Source organism: Chanodichthys erythropterus, chromosome 11 (genome assembly GCF_024489055.1).
Source record: "Chanodichthys erythropterus isolate Z2021 chromosome 11, ASM2448905v1, whole genome shotgun sequence".
Taxonomy (NCBI): Eukaryota; Metazoa; Chordata; class Actinopteri; order Cypriniformes; family Xenocyprididae; genus Chanodichthys; species Chanodichthys erythropterus.
Window position 1 is genome coordinate 54,218,679 of NC_090231.1, and position 20,394 is coordinate 54,239,072.

Genomic DNA, 20,394 nt, shown 5'->3' on the forward strand with positions numbered 1-20,394 from the left:
CAACCATAAACATTTAAAAAAAAAAAAACTGGACGTTTTGAATGTTCCGAGAACATTAAGAAATAACATTTTAATAATTTAATGGGAACATTAGCAAAATGTTCTTAGATCATATTTTTGTTCTGAGAGTTCTGTTAGCCAAAGAACCATAAACTTGTCTTAAGAATGTACTTTAATATTTATAGTAGATTGACCATTCTCCAGTATTTAATGAGTGGGCTAAATCAAGTCTTTCCACCACCGATTCAAAAATCAAGGGTAACTACAGGACACATTCTCCATTTCTTATGTAACTTCATACGCGATTATCTCCCCACTCATCTCCCCTAGGTCAAGATATTTTTAGTTTATTGATCCATTTGTAGGTTTTCATGGAGAAAAAAAATCCCAATGGCTCATTGATTGTGGACAGGCCCAATTATAACAGTCTCTTTACTTCACTTATAATTGATTTAGGCCACTTTCAGCTTCACTTCCAATGACACTCAGTTCAGCAGCACTACAGGGACACGAACCATTACCCAGTTCTTATCGTTTCCTCACTAAAACATCTGAGTGCAAAAGCCTTAGAGAAACAAGTTTATAAAACAGAGGATACACAATCCCAATAATGAGCACCAAAACACAGTCCAGGCAGGAAGCGAGTAAAGATATAAATTCTCCTGCTCAAACTCGCACACCACATATAGATATGATGTGGGAATACAATGTTTGCATAATACACCCACAGCCCATTCATCCACCGAAAACCTCCACTGGACATTATGACATCACTTCAGGAATTGAAACACCAGCTAGCTGATTTGTATTTCCATCATGAAGACAAATGCCACAGTTAAACTGTGCTGACAGATGTTAATCAAGGTTTCACCCCAGGTTATAAACACAATATGCAAATTCAGCAGCTATCACAAATCATTAAAGGGATAGTTCACACCAAAATGAAAATTCTGTCATTTTTTTCTCATGTCGTTCCAAACCTTAATTATTAATTTGTTCTATATATAAGATATCTCTGCGTTTTTGGGGTTTTTGTTTCCATTCATACAATGAAGGTCTCCAGTGTTGCTTGGTTCCCAACATTCATCAAAACATCTGTGTTCAGCAGAAGAAATGCATACAGATTTAGAACGACTTAAGGGTGAGTAAATGATATAATTTTTTGGGTGGACAATCCCTTTAACCCGTCTCTCTAGCGCAGGCCTGGGAAAATAATATACTGTCCTGACACTGACCTATCCAATCACCAGGAAGAGCGTAACCTCGGCTATGTATGTATAAGTTCATATCATTTACAGCAGAAAAGACAGCACATGTCAGACTTCTTCAGATAATGTTATTGCTGAACTATGCCATTAACAAACCACAAAAAAACTTCCAAGCAAGGAAACATCCATGAAGGTAAACACTGCCATCTTCTGGGGATTGAGCAGCATTCTCACTCAACCTCAGTTAGTGATGCCCGGCCTAGGAAAATTAGCATCTTTATCCTTTAAATATTACAATTTTGTAAAAGATTTTGTATTATATAGTTGTACTTTGAATCTTGTATGTGATAATGCAACAAAACATGCCAAATTGTGCAGACAATGTTTGGCCAGGCTGTCACACAAAGAAATTGAAAATAGGAATATTAAAAATAACAAAAATAACTTATTTTGTAGTTGTTTTTCTATGCATTTTTTTTTTTTCCATAGTAAAAGCCTGTAGCTGTAGTTTTAATTTTATGCCAAATAATGTCAGATAAATACCATAATCAAGATTAGGGGTTTGTTTTCCCCTCTTTTAAAAAAAATATATTCTAATATTTTTGATCATTTAATCAAACCTGTACGGTCATAAAAAAAAAACCCTCTGGACATCACTTTAGGCCACTACTGTTTTTATAAGATACTTGTGTGAAATTCATTTTGTACATTTCATCAGTGCAGAAAACAAGCAGATGACTTTCACAATGCTGGGAAGTATTTCCAAATAAAAAGTCACTTTTGAGATTGAGAATCAAGTGCCATTTCACCAAACATCACACCGACATCCTCTATGAACCAGACAAGTCTACACAGTATAAAGGTTTTCCAAGAAATGACTCCAAAGACAAAAGATTTTTTTATACATTTATTTTTTTATGACAGTTCCGTACAAATTAACATTTATTTCTTCTTTTCGACATCCTGCTCGGCGGCCTCCTTTGCCCTCTTGGCACGGATGCCGAACAGACGGGCATTGGCGCGGGCCATACGCAGGCTGGCAAAGGCCTTGAAGTTCTTCTCGTCCTCTGAGATCACGCGGGCCTTCTCTTTCTTGTACACCTGCAGAAAATACGGACATTTCCTCAGATGCAGCAAAGCATTATATTATATATGAAGAACTGAGTCTATAACATACAAAACCAAAAAGGAAAGAACACTCCATTTCCACACATTACTCACTGTATCTTAAGCCAGTAAAGTCTGACATACGAAATAGTGAGGGAAAAAAAGTGATGTACATGTTTGAGTTAAATATTTGTGATACACAAGGCTTTTATGGGTCATGTATGATACAGGATATGAAACGCATAGAGGAAAAAAAACCCTAAATTTTAATCACCGCTCACTCTTGACAGTTTTTTTTACTTTAATTGTTAGAATTAATCTGTTATTCTACAATGAAAACTATCCAGTGTAATTTTACGTTTGTGTTATTCTGCACTTTATTTTATTTGCATCTTTATTCCATTGTATTAATTTGTGCTTGTACTTGTAATTTGTTTATTACTGTCTTTTTTGTGAATCCTATTCAGTGTGTGAAATCAAGCTTCCTTGTGCTGTGAATTTTCTATTGTAACACAATTACCCCCTCTTAAAACACATACATTGAGTAAGCAAACATTTGGACAAGATCATTTTAATGGCAACTGATCAATGTTTATATGGAAATAAATGCCCAAATTAAAATCTGTTCATCATAGAAGTCATGTCTTCAAAATATTGATTGACTAGAATTTCAATAGATGGACAAAAGAGACATTAAAATATCTATATGTCAGTGTATATGGTATCAGAAATGCTACCAAATTTTAATATTTTAAGGTATTGTTTCAAAGTTAGAGATTTCAGCGTGGGGACAACACTTAAAATAGATTATATTTAGTAATTCTTTTAATTTGTTTCTAAAAACAGTTGGTTCAGTCAAGCAAGTGTTCATCTTCAAATTAATAAAAATGTAAAAAAAAAATGAAAACAAACATTATGTTTAGCTTATAAAAATTATAAGATTCTGCAAAAAATATGCTCAAGGAACACAGAATGCACACAGATTGTGTTTTTCAGCAAAGTTACGATTGTTGTTCATTAAAGGCCTTCGGATTTTGCACATTAAAAATCAGTAGTTACTGATTTTTAGGAAAACTTTTTGAATTCAGTTTTATTTTTTACTAAATTCCATTTTTTCCCCAATTTAAATTTTTCTAGATTGTTGTATTTTTTTTCTTTTCTTGGTCTCCATTTTAATGATTAAATTAAATATTAGTGATCAAAAAGTATGTGTAATTAATTGAAATCGTAAAATTATATAATTTCCATCCACGTTTTCTGCATCACAGATACCATTGTAGGGCTGCACGATTAATCGTAATAGAATCGAAATCGCGATTTGGCTTAGTGCGATTATGACATCGCAAAGGCTGCGATTTTTAATGATATAAGTATGTACACAGCGTGTTAGTGAAGAGCTGCTCTGTGATCAGTTGTAAATGACGCTCCATCTGAGAGCACAGCATTAGAAAAAGCAACACGCATCAAATATACAAACTTTCCAAAAATGAGAAGCCTTTATGAACTTCTTTTCTAACAAAAGACAACATTTAATGTGTTTTTACTCCAAACTCACTTCATAACGTCAGTTGAGTGTTTGAAATAGCATTTTTATTAGCATTGGATTATAAATATACTTTATTATACGGAAATACCTGAGAAGGCTTGAAGAAAACATAAGCCATGTATTGTTGCAGTCATCTGTTTATTTTATTCATGTTTAATCAATCAAAACATTCCTACCTTCTTTTTATTCAGTCACAGCGATAGCATGATGCCCACTGGGGAACAGCGTTTGTTATATCACGTATATTTGAATTATTTGGAGTATCTGCTCAAGGGCGCCCTCCAGTATGAAACAGACATATTTATCGTCAAGTAATTTCACTCAATCCTATTCAGGGTAAAAAAAAAGGAAAAATAATTCCTCTCTCTAAAGAACTTAGTAAAACACATAATTAAAGTTTTTCTCCAGCGTACATAATTTTTATCCTTTAGACCTTTCTAATGATTTATAGACATACTGCTTGCATCTTAACAGGTAACCCCACATTTTGTCATACAAGGTAAGTATTATAGTTATATTTATAATTAAATACTAATGCTAAATACTTTAATAATGAAAGTTATTACAACAGTAATATTTCTTATTTGGTTTCATATTTTTATTAAGCGATAATAAAATTAATTAGGTCAAAATAATATTTTAGCACAAAATGTCAGACCAAATTGTGCAGCCCTACAAACAAGCAAAAAAAGTCTGGTAGTGTTTGTAATTTTATTTTTTTTTTCTTCATTTGTTTTATAAAATCGCATTTTAAGTCGCAAATCGCAATTTTAACCAGAAAAATCACAATTAGATTTTTTCTCCTAATCGTGCAGCTCTATACCATTGGGCCCCAAGTGGGCTTTATAGGGTTAAAGATACGTACGTTTTTGATGGGCATGACAGGTCCAGTGAGTTGTGTAGCCATCTTGAGCTCCTCCTCCTATACACAAAAAGGCAAAGAGTCAAAAGACCACAAAAAAACAAAACACTCTAGAGAATTATACCTGAATAGTTTGCAGTCATCAGCTAAAAAGGGTTCAAAAGTCATCAAGGATGTACAGAGATTCCGGAGAAATTGTCATCACTTGACTGCAAACAGTCTTCAGTCCTGTATTATGCTTTATGACATGACTTGATTTCTTAAGCTTCAAAACTGAGATGAAGTGAGCCACTTACAGTGCTGTCTCCCTTCTTGGGTGCAGAAGCCTTCTTAGGGAAGAGGATGAGTTTGGAGCGGTACACCTTCAGCCTCTGAACATTGGTCTGCAGAGACTCTGTGGATCGGTTACGCCGGCGAGGATCAACGGCGATGCCAATGGTGCGGGCCACCTTTTTGTTGATTCCTGCTGCCTATATGAGCAACGGGACAGACTTGTGAGACGAGATCATGCTGGAACAGCCCTGACACTCATACAGAGTCAAGAACAGTCATCAGCAAAAAGGGTTCAAATTGGATCATCAAGGAAGTACAGAGATTCCGGAGAATTGTCATCATTTGACTGTCTGAAATGACTCCAAGTGCATTGTACAAATGAGGAGATGGATAGAACTACATAAGAGTTAGTTCACCCAAAAATACCATACAAGTCTGATAACCAATAGCTGGAACAATTGTTTTTTCGGCAATAATCCATACTCATTTTCCATGTGACGAACGGCTGAGAAGGATCCGCTGTGATTATAAAGTGCAAGAGCACCCTCTAGAGGCCAAATCACTGACCTTGTGGCGTTTGTTTTGACACGCGAGATTGCGGACACTTCAGATATGGATTTAAAACATTAGACAATGAAACGTGTATACAGTACATGTTTTCATATCATTATAAAGTAAATGTTGACTAGATGCTGCATTAGTAGAGAAAGTACAGCAGTACGTTTGCCGTCGAGGATGAGAGGACGCTAACATTAGTAGCCAACCTCAAGCAGTTAAAACAACAACAAATGTGTAATGTCACGACTTACCATCTATTTGCATTCATTTATATCCAGCTGGTCACTTACACATTCGTTATGCAGCAAAGTAGCATATTTAAAGCTAGTGACATGAGAAAGCAAATTAATGTGTTTATGCAGCTGACAGAAACATTAATAAATCAGAAACATTCAATTTCAGTTTCTGTTTTATCATCACTGTAATGCATATTTTGTTATTTTGATTAGATAATCATCAAGTCCTCTAAAATATAAGCAAATATAGTCTGAAAGTACACTTGCAATATACATGCGTGTCTAATTTCAATGCTATGGCTTTTGCGTAGATATTTAAAGACGGCCATCTTTAAGCATGACTGTTTGGATTTACATGAAATGTTAACTTTACAATAAGAGTCCATTTGTAAAATTAACTATTCAATTCACATTTATTTGTATAGCGCTTTTCATGATATCGTTTCAAAGCAGCTTTACAGTGAATGCATGTCAACATTGCAATTTAAAGAATGCAGTTAGCAAATGTAATAATTTAGGCAATTAATTTACAATCACTGTTAGCAGTTTAAAGGAAGGTAGAAGCAATGAGCTCCTGGAAAAATTAATTACATTAACAATAATTAGGATACATAGAAATTTGGTTATGTGCATGTTGATCCAGATGATTGCTATTAACTAATAGTATTTATCATTTACTAATACGTTCTTACATTTTAAAGTTGCATCTCTTAACATTAGTTAATGCACTAAGAACTAACATGAATGATCAAAGCATACTTAATATCAGCACTATTTTATGCATTATTTTTGTTTTCATACAGTATCCATTTTAAAAACTACAGGTTGAATCAACCAATCAGCATGATCCAACCTAGTTATCAGTAAAACCCACTATCAGTCGACCTCTAGTGTGGATCATTGTTTAGATATACAAAATCCTAAATTAAATCTGTTCATTATATAAAGTGACTGTCTTCACAAGAATTAGATTAAACCGCTAGATTCATGTGGATTCGTTTCATGACGCCTATATGGATCTTTGAAGTTTTGGTTACCTGGACTTTTCAATGGCGAGACAGAAACCTCTCAGGTTTCATTAAAAATATTTCCATTTGTGTTTTGAAGATGAACTAAAGTCTCATGGGTTTAAAAACGACACTAGGGTGAAGCTCTCATTTTTGGGTGAACTAAGGCTTTAAAATCAAGCACAACTTGGCACCAAAGTTACCTTCAACTCCTCCAGGGTGAAACCACGTCCGGCACGGACCTTGTTGTGATACCGCATGGTTGGACACCTGACTGCCGGTCGGAGAGGTCCAGAAACTGGTCTAGGGGCGATACGGCGAGCCTTTGCCTGACGGGCCTTGCGTCTGAGAAAAAACAAGCAAGCAGCATTTTATAATCTGCCACTTTCTATGACCTTTTAACCCATTTACACCACAAACATGTTACCTGCGGAGCTTTCTGGCAGGCTGGTTGAACCAGGTGCGCACTCTCTTCTGCCAGTCTTTATGAAAGTGAGGGTTCAAAATCATGCCATTCCGGCTGGGAGCCATGGTTGTTCACTCCTAGAGCAAAACAAATGTCACAGCAGTAAGCAAGCAGCTCCTGAGCAGGAAACTATGCACTGATGTTTAGATTCAGAGAACTGCGCGTTCATGAGAGCCATCAGAACATCCTAGCAAACATTACTGAAGTCAGAAGCACAAGTGAAGACACTCATGTGAGCTCTGCTGCTCCCTGACGAGGTGTCAAGCTTGAGACAAGAGACCGTAAACACGCTTAAAGAAGAGTTCTGCTGAATGCAACAACCTCGTTTATTTCGACTGCTTCATGAGGAGCGCGTTAACATTTAAAACAAACACTAAAACAGGCGCGTTGAGACAGGGCACCGTGTGCTAAAATGATCTTTTCTCTCTCTCCAGAACAGAAAACACCAACAATACAGACAGGTGCGCGCGTGAAATAAAGCACACTTTAACGATGGACTATTTGGAGTATCATATAATAAAGAGATAATGAGGATTAAAGCGGATAAACTTGATGTTTAGCCGGAATAAATGCACATACCGTCCTTAGCGGAAAATGGCTGAAAGGGAAAAGGAAATGACAACGCAGGGTTTTAAGGGAAGTGAAGAAAAGAGCCAATAGCGTCGACCAACGCGCCGGTCTACCGGAAGTGTGAAGCCGGATTTTGTTGCGACAAATTAGCACGTGGATGTGACGTTTATTAAAAGTTCGACAATTAATATTTTTTCTATTATAAATATTATTTTATTGTATGTATGTGTATATATATATATATATATATATATATATATATATATATATATATATATATATATATATATATTTTAGAAAACTCGTTTCTGACGCATGATCGTGAATGTAAACGTCGTTAATTGTATGGGTTAACGTAATATATATATATATATATATATATATATATATATATATATATATATATATATATATATATATATATATATATATATATATTTAACATATTGACTTCAAAATAAAACTAATAAGACATGAAAAACAAGAATGTAAAAATGCAGATAAAGGAATAAAACTACTAAGATAAATGTTATTTTTAAAATATGCCTTTGTAACACTCAATTTATTGCAGTAATGTTGTTGCCGACACTGCACAAACAGTAACAGACAATTTTGACAAACTTATTGGTCACACACTGAACGTCCGTGACTTTTGCAGTCATGTGTGATGTGGATTCTTTTAAAGGGATAGTTCACCTAAAAATGAAAATTCTGTCATCATTTACTCACCCTCAGGTTGTTCCAAACCTGTATAAATGTCTTTGTTCTGTTGAACACAAAGGAAGATATTTTGAAGAAAGTTTGTAACCAGGCTGCTTTGGGGCTCCATTGACTATAGTAGGAAAAAAATTACTATGGTGCCCCAGAACTGTTCAGTTCCCCCACATTCTTCAAAATATCTTCTTTTGTGTTCAACAGAACAAAGAAATGCTTTCCTGTAGCTCAGTGGTTAGAGCATGGCACTACCAATGCCAAGGTCATGGGTTCAATCCCAGGGATTGCACATACTCAAATAGAAATGTATAGTATAATGCAATGTAAGTCGCTTTGGATAAAAGCATCTGCCAAAATGCATAAATGTAAAATGAGAAAGTCATACAGGTTTGGAACAACTTGAGGGTGAGTAAATGATAATGGGTTTTTTTTTTAATGGATTCTTTTAATGGATTCTAAATAGGCTGACTTTAGAACTGAACTATATTATAATATTATATTAATTATGTGCATGATTTTATTCAAGAAGAATACAAATATACAAACACCTTCAGGAGAACATTAGAATTTAGAAATAAAAGACGTATGTAGTATGTAGAATCAAATATCTAAAGGACGTATTAAGAATTGTTTACATACATATGAAGAGGACACATGAAAGACAAACAGAAATAAGAAGATACGTACCATACATTTTCTGTACTATACTAAGAAAACAATACTAAGAAATAATAAAGAAAGAAAAACAAAAAACAAAATGAAAACATGGTCAGTACATGAGAAAGCTAATTAAACTTAACCATCAGAGCCATTAAAAAAGAATTGTTCATATAGTTTAAGGAATCAATCACATTTTGCATTACTAGTTAACCTAAAAGATTTAAGCAGCGATTCTACCTCAATCAAAAAATGTGACAGAGTAGGAAGTGAGCTCATAAATTTCTGTTTATGGATGAAAAATTTGGAAAACAAAATAAAAAAATTGAAAATATATTCTTTAGATTTGTTGGAATCAGTCTAATAATGTATTGATGGGGTTTTTATTTAAATGGGAGTATAAGTTAGACCAAAACTTTTGAACCAATTCACAAGAATAGAATAAATGTATCAATGTTTCGTCTTCATGAGACACAAAATGAGCAAGTACTAGGAATATCAGCATATTTGGATATTGTTGAATTAATCGGGTATATCTTAAGCAGTTTTTTAAAGTGGACTTCTTTAGTCTTATTAGGAATAAAATATTTATAGGCTAACAACCATGCCTTACTCCAGTCGGTATTATCAGTTAAGGCAACCCAATGAGATCTGCCTCAAATTTGGTCTCTTTTCTGAAAAATTTGTCGGATGTGTTTATTATTACATGTCTTGTCGTAGATGCTAATGCCAAGTTAAAAAGTATTCAACACAGTTGTCTGCAGTCTAATGAGAGAATTAAAATCGATCATTAGGGGGCGTTGTAAGTAAGGCGGCCAAATGTTCTTGTGTAGAAATTAGAAAACGTGGAGTTGTTAGAGATGCACAGGTTCTTTATTAAATTAACAGATTTATTGTTGATTCAAACTGGTTTGTTCGTTTTAAAACAAAAAGGCTAAAACAAAGGCTATTGTCAGTTTGCTTTTGGCACTTATGTTATCAATGTCAATTTACATACTGCATGCTCCACAAATTAGCCATATTTTATTTGGTCCCTGAGACGGTTGCATTACGTGGAGTTTCAAGAACTTTTAATCTGTTTTACAATTACAATTTGTATATAGTGACCAAAAATAATAGCATTATAAACATCTAAGTAAGTGTCCTTCTGGTCAAAGAGTTAATGTTTCCTAAGAAATCTGATGTGAAATCTGAACACAGGTTTCAGATTTTCTTCAGGCAGAAAAAGATAATATATGATCACCTCTTCATTAATCATTGATCATTGGAACACTGAAACTCAGTGTTTTAATCTAAGGGCAAAGGTCAAGGTGTTCTGGGCTGGGAGGCGGCCATGTTCCCTTCTGCATGTGTGCACTTCCTTCTCTACACTTCTCTCTCAGCATCAAACAGAGCACAACAATAAAACACTGCCTCAAATTGTTTTAGTGCCATTTGCTGATAAAGAAAACAAATATCAGAAACAAACAATGGTGCATTTCTTGTGAAGAAATTAAAACTTTTATTCAGCAAACCCTGATTAAAATTTATAATTTACAAAAAATATATTCAAATGAATGCAGAACTTTCTATTCATCAAAGAATCCTGAAAATATACATAGTTTCCACAAAAATATTAAAATCCCCCTGTGGTGAAAATCAAGTTTTTAATGTTGTTTATATGTCTATGTTGTGTTTAGCATATCATTAACTATGACCGTTCTGAAGCAAGGGAGTCGTGTTACATTAGCAACACATTATTAGCCGTTTGATAACGTATTCAAGCAAAAGGCTAATCATATTTGTAAAGAGGGATACCATTGTGCAGCGTTTACCTCGGTAAGTTGACCGAGTGGATCTCTGAGCTCGTGCGAGTGAGTGGAGGCGGGGCTAATTAGAATATTCATAGATCCGCGTATGCTAAATTAAGCAAGGGTGTCGAGTTACATTCAAGCTATTTTAAGGGATTTGAAGACATTTTTTTCACAGGAAAAAACATTTAAATATGCCATTTTGGTAATCAAAGATGAGTTTTAAGGGATAGGGTTAGGTTAAAATTATTGACTTCAGGGGAACTTTAAGCGGCACAATCATTTTCAAATAAGAAATGTTTCTTGAGCAGCAAATCAGCATATTAGAATGATTTCTGAAGGATCGTGTGACACTGAAAATTCAGCTTTGCATAATAGGAATAAATTTCATTTTTTAATATATTCAAACAGAAAACGGTTAAATAAATATAGCCTTGGTTAGCATAAGAAACATCTTTCAAAAACATTAAAAACATTACCCATCTCAACTTTTGAATGGTGCTGTAGATATTTTGGTTATATATGATGAAATCATTTGCTGTAAGTACTATCACGGTACTCCTGAAGCAATGCTTCACAGTAGTACTTGAGTTGTACTGATCATGGAGAAAAAAAAAAAATGATCATGTATTAGTTGTATGAGCACAATAAGTTACAAGTGTCATAAGACTATTTGAATCTGAAAGGGTAAGAGCTAAACACAGAACAGAAGCAAACTGTGGCTCAAAATGTTACATTTTCGATTTTATTGCATGTCACGTTACACTGAAAACATACTATTTAAGACAATCAGCAGAAGCAGCCCTCTCTTTGTTTGAGTCCATTTAAAGCACCTCAAATTGTATCCAAAAGCCCTTTGAAATATTTGGCTTTTGGCTGCAAAATTTACAAGTTTGTTAAACTAGCACATTACAAAAGATTATTTTGGTGGAAAAAGAAATTACAAAACCAAAATAAATAGATTCCAAAGAATTGTATTAGTACTCATTCTACCATCAGCATTCTAAAGTAGCCGTCGTGAATCCTTAAAGGCTCTGAATGATCAATAACGGTCTGAAAAGCTTTATGAATCAAGGGATTTGATGAATTTTTCATAAGCAGCTTCATCCATGAGTTCATCAAGTTCTGCAGGTTTCTCTATGGTCATCTTAATTAACCATCCTTCAAGAGGGAGAAAGGAAGGATTTAGCAGTGTATTAAACAGGCATGTAGAGTATTTAGTGATATCAGCTGCACTCACCGTCTTCGTAGCAGGTTTTATTTACAAGTCCAGGGTTTTCTGCCAGCTCTGTGTTGATTTCGGTCACCTCTCCAGTCAGTGGAGAATACAGCTCACTAGCAGCTTTGACACTTTCTAAAACACCAAACTCCTCTGGAAAACAAATACAATCCGTGTCGTCTGTGCTGTAACAGGCAAAAGGCATAAGATGGAGATTTCAAATGATTCTCACCCATTTGTTCAAGCTTTGTTCCCACTTCTGGAAGCCCACAGTACACCACATCACCTAACGCTTCCTATGGTTAAGCGAAATTAAGGGAGAAGACCATTAAACTGAACTTGAGAACTCCATTAAAAGAACATTTTGAAATATCATTCATGTAAAACAACTATAACTTTTAAAATTATGATTTAGTTTCAACCCCTCCCTCCCCTCCTTCTTACTGAATATTTCATTTTACTTGGAAATGCATGATATGACTGTAAAATGGGTGCTGACTTTAACTTGACAATCATGCTGACTTTAACTTGTTAAACTGTCAGTCCCACTTTTTGAGCATAGACCTTAAAATGACATTTCCATCTTAAATTGTTATAACTCTTGAATACTTTGTCTACTTCTATGATGATCTGCCAAGTGTCTCCTTTAAAAAGAGACCAAATTGAAAAACTGAAAATTATCCCATAATTTACTCAACCTCAAGCCATCCTAGAAATCCTAGGTGTATATGACTTTATTCTTTCGGATGAACACAACTGGAGTTATATTTAAAAATATCCCGGCTCTTCCAAGCTTTATAATGGTAGTGAATGTGGGGCGAGATTTTGAAGACCAAAATAAATGCATCCATCCATCTTAAAAATAATCCATACGTCTCCAGGGAATAATAAAGGCCTTCTAAAGCGAAGTGATTGTTTTTTGTAAGAAAAATATCCATATTTAAAACATGATTAACTATAATAACTAACTTCCAGCAGGTGGCCGTACACATTGATTTGCGGCAGAAGAGTGACCTCTGACCCGACGCATGATGTAATGACGAATGCAGAAGCGCAGAGGATCGAGCAAACAAAACATCGGTCATGAATTAGTTTTTTTTTGGTTTATAAATTTTTTAAAATGGATATTTTTCTTACAAAAACCCATCGCTTCACTTAAGAATGCCTTTGTTAACCCCCTGGAGACGTATGGATTATTTTCATGCATTTTTTTTGGCTTCAAAATCTCAACCCCCATTCAACACCATTATAAAGCTTGGAAGAGCCAGGGTATTTTTAAATACATCTCAAATGCGTTCGTCCAAAAGAAGAAAGTCATATACACCTAGAATGGCTTGAGGGTGAGTAAATCATGGGATAATTTGAATTTTTGGGTGTCCCTTTAAGTATAAATTGAAATAAAGTTATGTAACTTTTTTTTTTTCATTAAGTTTAAAAAAAAAAACGTGAAGCTGTGTTTTGCGACACACACAACGATAACGTCAAAAATATATATTTTACAAAACTTGTTCAACTCTAAAACTGCAAGAAAATCAAAGCCATAAATCTGGATTGATATCTCAAAAAATTAACTTTCAGTACCAAACTTTACCACTAGATGAAATCCAGGATCCATTGATCACCATATAAGGACACACCCATTTCCAAATATGGTTAGAGTGAACTGAACAATATTTTTTCACAATATTTATGAAGTAGGCATCCTATTTAGAAGTAGAACGGACAGTATTTGATTTGAATTCAACCTCTAAGTCTATGTTCAGACTGTAGGCAAACTGGATTTTTTTCTCAAATCAGATCTTGTCAGGCAGACTGTCCACAATATTAATTGCAAGTGATCAAATAGGATTTGTGTGTCCTGACATAACCGATCAATGTATGTGACAATGCTTTTTTAAAAAACAGATGCAGGAACATTTTTTAAATTGCATGTGTTTTTTTTTTGCTGTCCACACTTTCAAAAACCCATCTGGATAAAATCTTTGCAAAAAAAATATTTTGCTAGCAGTCTGAACATGGCTTAACTAACATAAAAGACTTGTGGAGAAAGAATCCCAGTGTGTTACAGCTCACGTTGCATCACGAATGGAAAATCTATTGTTTTTTCTTTACATTTAAAACATTTTTAGACCTTTTTTCACTGAAAAACTAGGTCTAAACACACCTTATGAAGCTGAAGAATAATCTTGACGCAAATTATTAATTTACTGTTGCTCTGTCATTTCTAATGATTTCATTTCTGCTTTCATTTCTATTACACCAAATATGAATACTAGACACTCTCAGCTGAACTGACACCACGTCTTTAGTTAACACCAATTTCATTATAGAGGGGAGCAAACCTGAGCAAAGTTGCTGATGCCGACTGTTCCTACACTCCCCTCCACGCGCACCCACTCGTGTTTGTCTGTAAACTTCAGAGCTGTAAAGACACAAGAGCATTTGATTAATAAAGAGAATATTAATCATAAAACAATCAAGATAAACAGAACAACTAGTTAAAGGGGACCTATAAGTCTCCGGTGTCTCCAGAATGTGTCTGTGAAGTTTCAGCTCAAAATATCCCACAGATAATTTATTATAGTTTGTCAAATTTGCCCCTATTTGGCTGTGAGCAGAAACACACTGTTTTTGTGTGTGTCCCTTTAAATGCAAATGAGCTGCTGCTCCCGGCCGCTTTTCCAGAAGAAGGCGGAGCTTTAACAGCTCACACTTCAGTTGCTCAAAAACAACAAAGCTGGAGAATCTCACGCAGCCAAAATGAGGATTGTGTTTAATCCAGAGTCAGACACTGATGGAGAGACTCAGGAAGAAGTTACAACTTTTAGAATGAAACTGGGCGTTTCTGAATGGTTAGTGGATAAATTTATGAAGTTGCTGTGGAGTTGATTCATCTCATCCACTAGCATGTGCCATCATGTTCAACTTTTGTGCAAATCCAGCATTGAATTGACCCTCGTTTGTGAAGCAGTCCGGTGTAAAATGAAGGCAAGACCACAACACTCTACTACAACAACTCTTCCTCTTCTCTAAAGTAGCCCAACATGACCTCACCCCCTTTGTTGTGTTCTCGTGGGCGGGATTTATGTAAATTTTAAGGTTAGTGATGTCACCTGGAAACCCTGGTGAAAAACCCTGGAAGAAGCTTGTTGTCTCTACCAGCCATTTGTTGTAGTCCTTAAACAGCAAATTCTTTAAAAGAAAATATCTCCCTTTGCATTGATCTTGAGCATCGTAACTTTGCAGATGTTGTTTATGCTCAAAGAGCAACATTACACACTAAATAAAGTTAAAAAAAAGTGAAATCATAATCAACCACCCCTTTAAAGGTCTTATTATTGGGAGATACGAGGGTCCAGGACTCTACCTTTGGAGAAAGTGCAATTGGATCACGTGTGCCATGATAACCAATCACATTCACAGCCCTGACGCAAGGGCGTAGATTTGGTTTCAACATTGGGGGGGTTGAGCGTTGGTATGCTGCCTGTTATTATTTTTTTTAATAAAAAAAAAAAAATCTGTTTTATGTGTAGCGTTATTGGATCATTTATTTCTTCTCTATCTATCTATCTATCTATCTATCTATCTATCTATCTATCTATCTATCTATCTATCTATCTATCTATCTATCTATCTATCTATCTATCTATCTATCTATCTATCTATCATAACTTTATGGAATTTATCTATAACCAGTCATCAAATTCTAACATAACGGAGTGATTCTAAAAAGAAAGAAATTATGTTAAATATTGAAACTGCCAGTAGGTGGCAGCGATTCAACGTTTTAATGAGTGAGCTACTAAAATCGTTCATTCAAGCCAATTCGTTAAAATGTCAGATTAATTAAGGAAGAAAACAAACACAGATGTGAACACTTTTGTCATTGATAACTATTGAAAAATGAAGTAACAAAACAGACAGCTGTTTTGGTAACTGGTTACAGTTACACTGATAGTTATTATGGCTAAATTGCAATGGATTAGCTAGCTAAAATATATGTGGAGTGTACCTAGCTATTACAATGTTTTCATACCTCCTTCTCAGTACATGCTTTATTCTTTTTAACATCCCTCTTTGAACAGAAGTTTAATATAGTCGGCTGGGCAATTCTCTTCATTTTTTGGTGCTACCCGTGCTCTCCATTCAAACATTACAGCTCCACTCGCGTTGTTTTGGTGAAAGTGCGACGCGCATTGGTTGGGCGTTACCAGTCGGTTCAATGGAAGGGGGGTACTTTTTTGACTAATTTATTATGACAAACTCATATTCGATTAAAAACAAAATTATTGTTACAAAATAAATGAATTATACATATGTTAGTATAGATCTACTGTGATTTTCATGTTGAAATATTGGGGGGGGTTGTAACTGATGGATTTGAATATTGGGGGGGTTACGTCCCCCCATCCCCCATCCCCCCCCCCCCCCACGCAAACTACGCCCCTGCCCTGACGTCATTGAATTTCTTCTAAAAGAAATTCGTTCCAAAGAAAAAAAAAAAAAAAAAAAAAAAAACCTACACCCTTCATCCCTTTGAAGCTCTCACTCCATAGCGTAAAAACCCTTTGAAGGGATTAGGCCATAGGGATGAGCCCTTCCGAATGGAACGCAGTCAGTCACTGTTTGCGGATACCATAGAAATGAATGAGAAATGCTGTAAACTGAATCATAACTGTAGCACAATTGTCCTTATAAAACAGCATTTTTTTTTTTTTTTGGTCTAAATTAAAAATAGATCAATCCAAAACTAATGTTTAAGAGCAAACATGTTGAGGTTTAGCCAATGGGCTGTTGATTCATTAAATAAGACCTTTTCCAACAAAAGCAGTTTATTCAGCGAAGCCTCTCCTCCATTGACATCCAACTTTTTTTTTTTTTGCTAACCTCATAAGTTTGCCTTCAAGTGGCTTTGGTTAAAGTTACAGCACTCTCAAAACTACAAAGTGTGTCAATTACTCATTTTCACAGTGTTATTTTAGTATGATTTATATAATATTATAGTATTTATCTATATTTTGATTGAGTTTTTATTTTTATATCTTTAGTTTTCACTTAAATTTTAGTTTGTGCTTTTTAATATTTCTATTTCAGTTTCAGTAATTTCAGTATTCATCTCATTTCAGTTCACTCCCAAGGCAACATTTCACATTTTCATTGAAGTTTTTTTTAAGTATATGTTTTTCCATTTAATATTCTTTTTTAATTTTAATTCTTTATTTCAACTGCATTAAAAAACAATTTTTAATAGTTTTTTGTTTTAGTTCTTATGTTGTTATAAACACTTATGACTTTTTTCTAATGTGGAACACAAAATGGGGAAACATAGGAATAATGTACTGGTCATTGCAATTGACCCGTCGCTGGGAGTTTGACAAACGATCTAACCAATCAGAACGCTGAATCCGCCATTTTGTCCAACAAAGCAGTCAGGAGTTAGAAAATTAACTTCGGTGGACTTAAACTTGGAAAATGGTGTCTTTCTGTGTTTGAAACATTCCTTTTGATGTTCATTCATGTTTATTTGACGCATATGTGTTACGTGTTCAGTCTATGGGCGCGTAGTGTTTCTTTACAAAGTGACATCGCCAACTACTGGCCTGGCAGCATAATACAACGTTTTTAGTCGTTTTCACAGATCCGTGTGAACGGAGATCACTTGACAACATTGTCGCCTGTATGCGGAAAAAAGCCAAGTAAAAACTTTTCCTTAGTACATCATTGTCGTGTAGACGTACCACCCATGACTTAAAAGTTCCTTCTGCAAAGCGATCACATGGCTTGAGAAGACTCGCCATACTTACACTCCATATGGCTTGCATGCTACGATACTTTGTGTGCCAATTTGGAGCTTGACAGCAAAGTTCACTGTCATTATATGGAAAAAGAGTAGCCTGGATATTCTTCTAAAATAAAATGTAAAATAATAAATATAGGTTTGGAATGACACGAGAATCACTATTTCCCTTATGTTTTGAAGAACGATTACTTTAAACCTGACATTTCTTTCAAGGACATTTATTACATAAATATTAACTTTCTGACTGATAATAGTTGAACATTTGAACTCCATAAGCCCAATGACGCATTAATTATTTCCAGATCAGGCTTTCCACTTCACTGCATTGGGTTTTCTAAATTATTCGAACTCTGAATCTACCTTCTCATATCATTGTACTGAACATAACGCAGTCACTGAAGGTGGAAGCAGCAGTAAAAAGGTCTCGTTAGGGCACGCTGAACGGTTGTCTGTGCCAGGCAATTGCAAAATAACCGGCTTTCAAACAGGTTTCTTAAATACCCATTCATGGGTTTCTATAGAAAAAAATCCTACAAAATTAGATTCACATGATAAAACAAGTGATTCATATTAAACATCCACTTCCATATGATGCCTCCATACCCCTTGCGTAAGACCAGATTCAAAAAGAAAGTACTGATTCTTCATAATTTGATTAAAGTAAATATATAAACTCCATATTAAGAGCATAGCTCAAATAGTCTGGCACACCAATGAACCGCTGCTGAGGACTCCCAGAGGGCAATGCCTCAACTGAGGATTCAAGCATCAGCCCATGCAGAAACAATACAGGTTTAAACCAGATTGTGAGCAGGGCTGAATGCTGGAGCATGGCTGAGCTTTATGCAAAACACTCCTGTTATTTTAATCTTGAGGGAACATAATGAAGGTGATGCATAGATTTGGAGATGACATTTCGGTTAGATATAATGTGTAGAGTCAGGGGCCTCTAATCAAACTTCAGAGGCACGAGATACAGCACGGTCTTAACTTTGAACAGCCAAAATAATTAAAGCCACATGATAAAAACCGAACCGAGAAAATTAGTGCAGGGCGAGTTTGATCTGATGCAAGGGTCAGCAAAAATTACATTCATCTTACACGGGCCAGTTAGATACTTTTAATACTTTAAATAATAGTAAAAAATATGCAATAACGAAAAAGAAACGGAGAATTGCGAAAAACCAAGTAACTTACCGCGAATAAATCACTAACAAACGTGACGTAACGTACGAAGCAAAGTTCCAACGTTTAAATCTCAAAAGAAATTCAGTTGATAATCACACCCTATTAAAGCTCTTGAAAACATGCATGGCTTCAGTAAATATAAAACCGGGGAACCGTGAGTTCAGTAAAGTTTTTACCTCCCGAAAGCCGCGAGCTCGTGTAAAGCGTCCTTAAGATGTTTGGTCTTAGCGAGTTTTGGCACGTCCAGATATGTGCTGGTCTCGAGAGCAGGGGCAATGCTGCCGAAAAGTTTGCTGAAACACATCGGAGCGACGCACACATCGCCATCTTCACCGACTCAGCCTGATGCACTTGACCGAACGAGACGAGAGGCGCGCGAGAGAGGCGAGAAGCGCGCTCCCGCTAAACCAGGGACCTCACGGTGCTGATAAGTTAGACTAGAGATATCGATAACGACAAGAACATTGGCACGGACTAAACGACCTGTTATACAAAGTCCAAACATGACGAAATAAAAGGATGCGTGTAGCACAATAAGTAGACCCAAGTTTCTTTAGAAGTGCCTCTGAAGTGAGAGATCTGCAAACTAAGAAAGCTATTTCTCAGAACTAAAATAACTTTTCTTAGCCATTTTGCCAATTACTTTTAATGAACCGGTGATTTTCACTGGATGTAGCAGAGTAACCACAGGTGTCATTCATCAAATTAAACGGTGACTATCCAAAATATCACAATACTGAAGCATAATGTATAAATTTTTTTATTGTTATTATTAAATATTTGACATGGTCACAGTTACATTGGACAAACCATATGCACTTTGTGTTTTAGCACACATGCTAATTTTCAACACCAGTCCACATAATTTATAGTATAATGTTGATTTATAGAATGTATAATATTTGATATTTTAAACACACTGGATATTTAAAGTAGTTCACTTTCAAATAAAATTTTCTTGATCATTTACTCACCTCCATGTCATCCATGTTCATGTCTTTCTTTCTTCAGTAAAAAAATAAATTATGATTTTTGATGAAAACATTCCAGGATTTTTCTCCATATAGTGGACTTCAATGGAGCCCAAATGGTTGAAGGTCAAAACTACAGTTTCAGTGCAGCTTCAAAGGGCTTTAAACGATACCAGACGAGGAATAAGGGTCTTATCTAGCGAAACCATCACTAATTTTCTT

The 20,394-nt window shown here is 35.2% G+C and overlaps 2 protein-coding genes and 2 non-coding genes across 4 annotated transcripts; all 4 read right to left on the reverse strand.

Annotated features, from left to right (window-relative positions):
- Positions 1-2,102: 2,102 nt before the first annotated feature.
- Positions 2,103-7,886, reverse strand: rpl13 (ribosomal protein L13). Its single transcript, XM_067400058.1, has 6 exons — positions 7,843-7,886; positions 7,225-7,340; positions 7,001-7,142; positions 5,020-5,193; positions 4,727-4,783; positions 2,103-2,309 (listed from the first exon to the last, which is right to left on the reverse strand). Exons 2-6 carry the CDS (start codon positions 7,326-7,328, stop codon positions 2,151-2,153), a joined length of 636 nt encoding a protein of 211 aa, XP_067256159.1. The 5' UTR covers positions 7,329-7,340; positions 7,843-7,886; the 3' UTR covers positions 2,103-2,150.
- On the reverse strand, positions 4,847-4,927 carry LOC137031414 (small nucleolar RNA MBII-202). Its single transcript, XR_010896552.1, has one exon. It is a non-coding gene; the product is annotated as a small nucleolar RNA MBII-202 (small nucleolar RNA).
- On the reverse strand, positions 5,256-5,337 carry LOC137031413 (small nucleolar RNA MBII-202). The gene has a single exon (XR_010896551.1). It is a non-coding gene; the product is annotated as a small nucleolar RNA MBII-202 (small nucleolar RNA).
- Positions 7,887-10,675: 2,789 nt separating the features above from the next.
- On the reverse strand, positions 10,676-19,653 carry gcshb (glycine cleavage system protein H (aminomethyl carrier), b). The gene is made up of 5 exons (XM_067401410.1): positions 19,378-19,653; positions 14,556-14,635; positions 12,446-12,509; positions 12,235-12,366; positions 10,676-12,155 (listed from the first exon to the last, which is right to left on the reverse strand). Exons 1-5 carry the CDS (start codon positions 19,526-19,528, stop codon positions 12,058-12,060), a joined length of 525 nt encoding a protein of 174 aa, XP_067257511.1. The 5' UTR covers positions 19,529-19,653; the 3' UTR covers positions 10,676-12,057.
- Positions 19,654-20,394: the final 741 nt, after the last annotated feature.

Bases quoted from the DNA above. Each gene is read 5' to 3' on its own strand.
- rpl13 (XM_067400058.1), bottom strand. From the start codon at position 7,328: ATGGCTCCCAGCCGGAATGGCATGATTTTGAACCCTCACTTTCATAAA. The intron at 7,143-7,224 runs GTAACATGTTTG...GTTTTTTCTCAG, and splicing joins CCTGCCAGAAAGCTCCGCAG to ACGCAAGGCCCGTCAGGCAA. The intron at 2,310-4,726 runs GTACGTATCTTT...TATTTTCTGCAG, and splicing joins CTGTCATGCCCATCAAAAAC to GTGTACAAGAAAGAGAAGGC.
- gcshb (XM_067401410.1), bottom strand. From the start codon at position 19,528: ATGGCGATGTGTGCGTCGCTCCGATGTGTTTCAGCAAACTTTTCGGCA. The intron at 14,636-19,377 runs GTAAAAACTTTA...GTGTCTTTACAG, and splicing joins GAGCTCGCGGCTTTCGGGAG to CTCTGAAGTTTACAGACAAA. The intron at 12,156-12,234 runs GTGAGTGCAGCT...TCCCTCTTGAAG, and splicing joins TAAAACCTGCTACGAAGACG to GATGGTTAATTAAGATGACC.